The 6319-nt window shown below is 63.0% G+C and overlaps 5 protein-coding genes across 5 annotated transcripts; 2 read left to right on the forward strand and 3 right to left on the reverse strand.

The window, feature by feature from the left end:
- Positions 1-31: 31 nt before the first annotated feature.
- Positions 32-436, reverse strand: EMIHUDRAFT_252857 (hypothetical protein; the record flags this gene model as incomplete). Its single annotated transcript, XM_005786972.1, has 1 exon — positions 32-436. A coding segment is annotated over one exon (405 nt), but the record flags the coding sequence as incomplete, so codon positions are not given.
- Positions 437-751: 315 nt separating this feature from the next.
- On the reverse strand, positions 752-1078 carry EMIHUDRAFT_252858 (hypothetical protein; the record flags this gene model as incomplete). The annotated part of the gene is made up of 1 exon (XM_005786973.1): positions 752-1078. One exon carries the CDS (start codon positions 1076-1078, stop codon positions 752-754), a length of 327 nt encoding a protein of 108 aa, XP_005787030.1.
- A 2219-nt stretch (positions 1079-3297) lies between these two features.
- Positions 3298-3695, reverse strand: EMIHUDRAFT_252861 (hypothetical protein; the record flags this gene model as incomplete). The annotated part of the gene is made up of 2 exons (XM_005786974.1): positions 3298-3330; positions 3402-3695. The coding sequence occupies 2 exons, from the start codon at positions 3693-3695 to the stop codon at positions 3298-3300; spliced, it is 327 nt and encodes a 108-aa protein (XP_005787031.1).
- A 627-nt stretch (positions 3696-4322) lies between these two features.
- EMIHUDRAFT_58003 (hypothetical protein) lies at positions 4323-5128 on the forward strand (the record flags this gene model as incomplete). Its single annotated transcript, XM_005786975.1, has 2 exons — positions 4323-4745; positions 4814-5128. Coding segments are annotated over 2 exons (738 nt in total), but the record flags the coding sequence as incomplete, so codon positions are not given.
- Positions 5129-5861: 733 nt separating this feature from the next.
- Positions 5862-6056, forward strand: EMIHUDRAFT_60286 (hypothetical protein; the record flags this gene model as incomplete). The annotated part of the gene is made up of 1 exon (XM_005786976.1): positions 5862-6056. A coding segment is annotated over one exon (195 nt), but the record flags the coding sequence as incomplete, so codon positions are not given.
- Between the last annotated feature and the right edge of the window lie 263 nt (positions 6057-6319).

The following is a 6319-nucleotide window of genomic DNA, read 5'->3' on the forward strand; positions in this document are numbered from 1 at the left end:
CTTCTTCTTGATGGCGTTCACATCCGCGTACTTTTAGCATCTTCTTGAGCTGCTTGATCTCCGTCTTCGCCGCCTCGCGCTGCTCCACCGCCGTCTTCGCCGCCTCGCGCTGCTTCGCCGCCTGGTCCTCGATACGGAGCCTTGTGCCGAGCTCCACCGCCGCCCGATCCTCTGCCGACTTGAGAAGCGCCTTGAGCTGCTTGATCTCCGTCTTCGCCGCCTCGCGCTGCTCCACCGCCGTCTTCGCCGCCTCGCGCTGCTTCGCCGCCTGGTCCTCGATACGGAGCCTTGTGCCGAGCTCCACCGCCGCCCGATCCTCTGCCGACTTGAGAAGCGCCTGTGCTTCCTGCAGCTGCGCCTCGAACGCTGCATGCGTCGACGTATTCGTCGTTTGGGTCGGGGGCGCCGTCTGCAACGCCGCTGGCGCCACGGCCATCGCAAAGAGGAGCGCCAGAGCGCCCAACACGACGCAAATCGGTGGGACCGAGGGGAAAAGAGCAAGCACGTGTTTCACGTGCTTGGCGGCCTTCTTGTGCAGGGGCTTGGCGGAGGAAGAGGCGGCGGTGGCGGCGGCGGTGGCGGCGGCGGTGCGCGGTGGCGGCGGCGGTGGCGGCGGCGGTGGCGGCGGCGGTGGCGGCGGCGGCGGCGGCGGCTTCTTCCTGCTCCCTGATAATCTCCTTGTCTCGCCACGCCTCATACTTCTCTGCTGAGGCTTCCTTGAGCCGCTCCCACGCGCCTCCGCCGCCGAGGATCAGCTCCTGCAGCGCAAAAGCAGGTCGGAGTGCTGCGGGTTCGCCGCGTCCGCGGCGCCCCAGTCGTAAATGCGCAGAGCCTTGACCTCGCCGTCCTCGATCGTGGTGTCCTTGGTCGCCATGACTGCCCACGGAGGGCCCGTCGCAACCTCCGCCTGCCTCGACATCTCGTCGATGGTCGACGGATCGAACTGGAAGATCTTGATCTCCTCCTCTTGCAGCTTCTGCTGCACCCATTCCTTGAACTCCTTCTTCTCGGCCGACGTCATCGTGTCAGACTTGGCGATGATCGGGATGATGGGCACCTTTGTGTGGATCTCCTTCATAAATGCGATGTCAACCAGCTTGAGTCGGTGCGGTGCAATGACACAGCAGCTCCGGCTGACTAGGTGTCGATATGATTGCGTACATACAGCCAGTTAGGCTAACTAAACCAGGTTTGCCTCTCGCACCCCGTCTGTTTTTCCTTTCCTTTTTTCTCTACAACACCCTCTCTTTTCCTTTCTAATTTCCCGGGAAAACGCCGTGGAAATCGTCAAATTTTGGGCGCTGACTGAGCCGAGTCTGAGGCTGGTTTGGGCCCAAAATCAGCCAAATGTTAGGCCAAATCGGCAAACTGCCGGGAATTTTGCGGAGAACCCGTGTATACCTGGAATTTACCCTGCGACCGCCTGGGTATTTTGTCGATTTCCTCAATTTTGCCTCAGATTTTGCCCCAGACCAGCTCTCAGACTCAGGGAAACTCGCGAGTTTCCAGAATGGAGCACCAAACACCCTCTGTTTTCCCTGGAAATTTCCGGAAACGCAAAGTGCTGGGGACCCTCTGGTTTCCTTTTTGTTTGCCGGAAAACCTGGTTTATCCCAAATTGCCAGCGACTGCAGTCTGCACTCTGCAGCTGTGCTGCGTAGTACGGCTACAGCGTACGTGGTACTTAGTAGTCGAGCTGCGCCGCAAGCGGCGTGGCGTGGGTCGGTTGTGCATCCCTCCGGGGGGCCCTCTGCGCCGGGGAGGCGTTGTTGGAGGCTAGGACGCAAGCGTCCGTCGCCCTTTTCAAACTCGGGGCCCACTCCGCTACGCTCCGACCCGAATTTGGAGGGCCTGAAAAGTTTAAGGTGTTGCTGCGCAAAAGGGGTCGGACACAGGGCGCAGCTGGAGACGCTCCCCCTCAATCGGCATCCACCCCCACCCGCTCCAGCCCCACTTCTGCTGCCGAGAGAGCTGAATCGAAGCAAGCGAGCCATTGCATCTTGGCGTGCTCCTGGAGCGCGGCTTTCTGCTTGGCGGCCACGAGCACGGCGGAGTCGGCGTCGTAGCGCGCATCGTTCCCGCTCATCGCCCATTCCTCCACGTGACGTGTGTCGGCCGCGATTCGATGTCGCCACCTTCATCGCCAACGAGGACTCCCTCGACTGCAGGGGGGCTCCGGCGCGGGGAGGGACTCCGACTGCGCCCTCCTCCTCCATGGGCTCGATCCGATTCCGCAGCGGCGGTGCTGCGCGGGAGGCGGCCGCGGGCACGTCAGCGGCTTCCCCTCAAGGATTTTCGCGCGAAAGCACGGATTTGGCGCACGTTCTGTTTTCAACTTTACGGATGTCTTGGCACCAGCTGAAGGCTTGCCCCCGTCCACGGCTCAGATCACGCAGTTCGTGCACGGTCTCGCCCCCAGACTCACACGAGACTCACACATTTGGTTTTTGGGCCCCGGGGCGGCTAAACGCGCTCTCTTTGCGTAGGAAAGAGTGGGTGGGAGGGAGGGGGGTGTGGGGGGAGGGAGGGGGGGAGGGAGGGGGGGGGGGGTGTTGCAGGGGAGGGGAGGGTGGTTTCTCCATTTCCGACACTGGACAAACTCAAGTTTGATTAAGTTTGGTTCAGCGATGCAGCGTGCAATGGCAGCCGTAGCAGCAAACCCACAGCAGCAGGTGGTGCAGAAGCCGACGGCAGCGCTCATGGTCCTCTACTTCAAGAAGCACTTGCAGCGGCACATGACGGTCGCCGGGATCGCCGGCACAGAGCACATGTCTCTGTCGACGGCGTGCTCGGCACTGGAGGCACAGCGCACATCCTGCACACAGAATGCAAAAGACCTCGTGGCATGTGCTATGGAGGAGCTGCGGCAGGAGGCAGAGCGAGGTGAGAAGAGAACGCAGGAGTGCCTCGGGTGGGATCTCGCGCACGCCATTGCCGAGCAGCATGAGCATGAGCAGCAGCACCTGACGTCGACAGCGGTTGACATGGAGCAGCATGCACAAGCACAAGCACAAGCATGCACGCAGTGAGTGATGTCACTTCGTGGCTCGTGTGCAAGAATATGTCATGTACTATGTTAGCAGGGGAAAAGAATGTGGCAGCCGCATAGTAGGCTGCGCGAGATCGCCCAGGGCGGCTAAGCGCGCGCTCTTCGCACAGGAAAGGGTGGGAGGGAGGGAGGGGGTGCAGGGGGAGGGAGGGAGGGAGGGGGGTGTGGGGGGAGGGAGGGAGGGAGGGCCACCATTTCCCCATTCCCCCCACAACTTAAGTTTGAGTATCAGTTTTTCACCACCAACATTAGTGCGCGTTCCCCTTGGAGTGGAGCGGCGTCTTGTTCATAATAACCATGTGGATCTTTGGCAGCTCGATCTTCCTTGGCCCAGCGCCTTCTTGGTGCGCACCTTGTACTCAAACGACTCCTCCGACATGTCTTTGAGCGCATTCTCGGCCGGCTCGCTCATCGCGTAGACGCGCGTGAAGATCTCGTTGACGGCGACCGCAGAGAACTCGTCGGCGGCGACCGGGATGATCAGCTTCGACGTCGCGACGAGCCCGATCTGCGTGTAGATGGTCAGCGCCGGATTCGTGTCGACAAACCCGTACACGTCCTTGTCAAACTCCGAAGGCAGCTTGTCGAAGACGCGCTTGAGCGACGTATACACATCATACCAAGGGTCGTTGGCCATGCCGGACATCTTTGACCGGTCATAGAGGAAGGTCAATGAACTTGAGAAGCTGTGTCACGCTCGCGTTTCTCTTTTCATGCGACATATTTATGTCGCGGCGACGAGAGCCACGAAGGGTCTGGCGACAAGCCGCCCTCCTTCATTCCATTCCTCGCTCTCTCTACTTTAAGAATGCGGACATTTGGAGTGACGGCTGTGTATGTCTGTCTGTCTGTTGGTCGGCCTCGTATGAGTTGTCTCGTATGATCTCTCGTATGTGGCCGCGCCTGAGAGAACCTGAGAATTCGACGCCCGAACAAAGGCAGCGATATGAGCAGCGATTTAGGGCGATGGGTACTCGCGGGTGGCCTAAAAAGAATTCTAACGGCGAGTTTAGGATGCCCCAAGGTAACAGAAAAGGGCGGCCCGCATACTCATCTAGTCAAAGCCAGCGTACTATGAACACTCGGTGTCGAACCACCAGCCCGACGCTCACTACACGCCTCGGGCTGTACCCCATTGACCCGCTCGCGCCCCCCTCCCCTTCAGGCAGTCGCGTGGCATCCGTGGTATGGGCCGTCCAGAGTATCGACCTCTGGCTATAGTCAGCCGCCCCACCATGAAGTACAGCGATGAAGTACAGCGATCGCCAACTTGCTGCCCGAAGGCATGATGCACCTGCCGGACGGGGCGTTCCGCGGCCGCGCCTCTCTCGTCTCGGTCGCCTTCCCGAGCAGCCTCGCCTCCATCGGCTACGGCGCTTTCGAGGGCTGCTCCTCGCTCGCCGCCATCGACCTCCCCGCCACCCTCACCTCCATCGGCGATCACGCCTTCTTCCGCTGCATCACTCTCGTCTCTGTCGCCTTTCCGAGCAGCCTCGCCACCATCGGCAGCCACGCCTTCTTCCGCTGCTCCTCCCTTGTCTCCATCGACCTCCCCGCCGGCCTCACCTCCATCGGCAACAAAGCCTTCGCCCGCTGCTCCTCCCTCGCCTCCGTCGCGCTGCCGCTGCCCGATGGCCTCTCGATTGGCGACGGTGCCTTCTCCGGCTGCCCCCTCAACGACGAGGCGAAGGCAGCAGTGCGGGCCATCAACTTTTGGGCGGTGCAGCCTTCAATCGACGCGCAGGGCACGCCACTGTGCCGGAGGGCGTCACCACCATCGCAAGCTGCGCCTTCCAAGAGTGGGTCTCCCTCGTCTCCGTCACCCTCCCCGCCGGCCTCACCTCCATCGGCAACGACGCCTTCGCCAGCTGCTCCTCCCTCGTCTCCGTCACCTTCCCTGCCGGCCTCACCTCCATCGGCGACTGTGCCTTCTACTGCTGCTCCGCCCTCACCTCCGCCGCCTTCCCCGCCAGCCTCACCTCCATCGGCGACTGTGCCTTCGACGGCTGCTCCGCCCTTGCCCGCGTCACCTTCCCCGCCAGCCTCACCTCCATCGGCGACTACGCCTTCCATGGCTGCTCCTCGCTCATCTCCATCACGCTGCCGCTGCCCGATGGCCTCTCGCTCCGCCCTCGTCTCTGTCACCCTCCCCGCCGGCCTCGTCTCGATCGGTGACGACGCCTTCGAATGCTGCGACTCCCTCGTCTCCGTCACCTTCCCTGCCAGCCTCACCTCCATCGCAAGAGCTGGGCCTTCAACAACTGTTCCTCCCTCACCTCCGTCACCCTCCCTGCCGGCCTCACCTCCATCGGCTGGGGCGCCTTCCACCGCTGCTCCGCCCTCGCCTCTGTCACCGTGCCAACCACCGCCGAGATCAGCGACGAGGCCTTCGACCCCACGACCACCGTCGTCCGCCTCTCGCCCGCGAGCGCGCAGGCTAGGGCGGCGGAGGCGGCGGCAAGAGAGGCTGAGAATGGCGGAGGCGGCGGCGGAGGCGGATCGGCACGCGGAAGCGCTTCTGGCGGATGAGGAGGCGGAGAAGGAGGCGGAGCAGCGCGCCAAGGAGCGCAAGGCGAAGAAGAAGAAGAAGAAGAAGAAGAAGGGCAGGGGCGGAGGGAGCGGCGCCGGGCCGTCGCAGGAGCCGGAAGGCGAGGAGGCGGAGGCGCTTGCGGCGGCGGAGGGGGAGGCGGTGGCGGCGGCAGAGGAGGCGGCGGCGGCGCTCCGGGAGAGCGCGAGGCTGGAGGAGGAGAGGCGGGTGGCGGAGGAGCAGCCGCCCGAACCGGAGGCGCCGCCGAGGGAGGACGAGCCGCCGCCGGCCGACTTCATCTGCCCCATCACGACCGAGGTGATGAGCGACCCGGTGATGGCGGCGGACGGCCATTCCTACGAGCGGAAGCAGATCGAGCGCTGGCTCGCGACCAAGTCGACGAGCCCGATGACGGGCGAGGCGCTCCAGCACACTCACACCTTCCCAAACCACGCGCTGCGCGGGCGGATTCGAGAGTGGCAAGAGAGGCGCATAACGTATTGTTATTGAGCGGTTTCGCGCGTCCGCGTGGCGCGGGGTGAGTGTAAAAGTTCTTTTGCCGCAATCGAACGGTGTAGCACGCGCAGGGGCGAGACATTTTACGCTGCACACCCCGAGGCCAAGCTCTGAGACTCAGTCACAAGAACGAACAACTGAACGAGTCAGTCGACCTCCCCGCGCAAACCCCGGAAAGAATCCCTGCAGTGCCCCCCCCCCCCCCCCCCGGTTGCCACTGCGCACTG

The sequence above is a fragment of the Emiliania huxleyi genome, assembly GCF_000372725.1.
Source record: "Emiliania huxleyi CCMP1516 chromosome Unknown EMIHUscaffold_1477, whole genome shotgun sequence".
In the NCBI taxonomy this organism is placed as follows: Eukaryota; Haptophyta; order Isochrysidales; family Noelaerhabdaceae; genus Emiliania; species Emiliania huxleyi.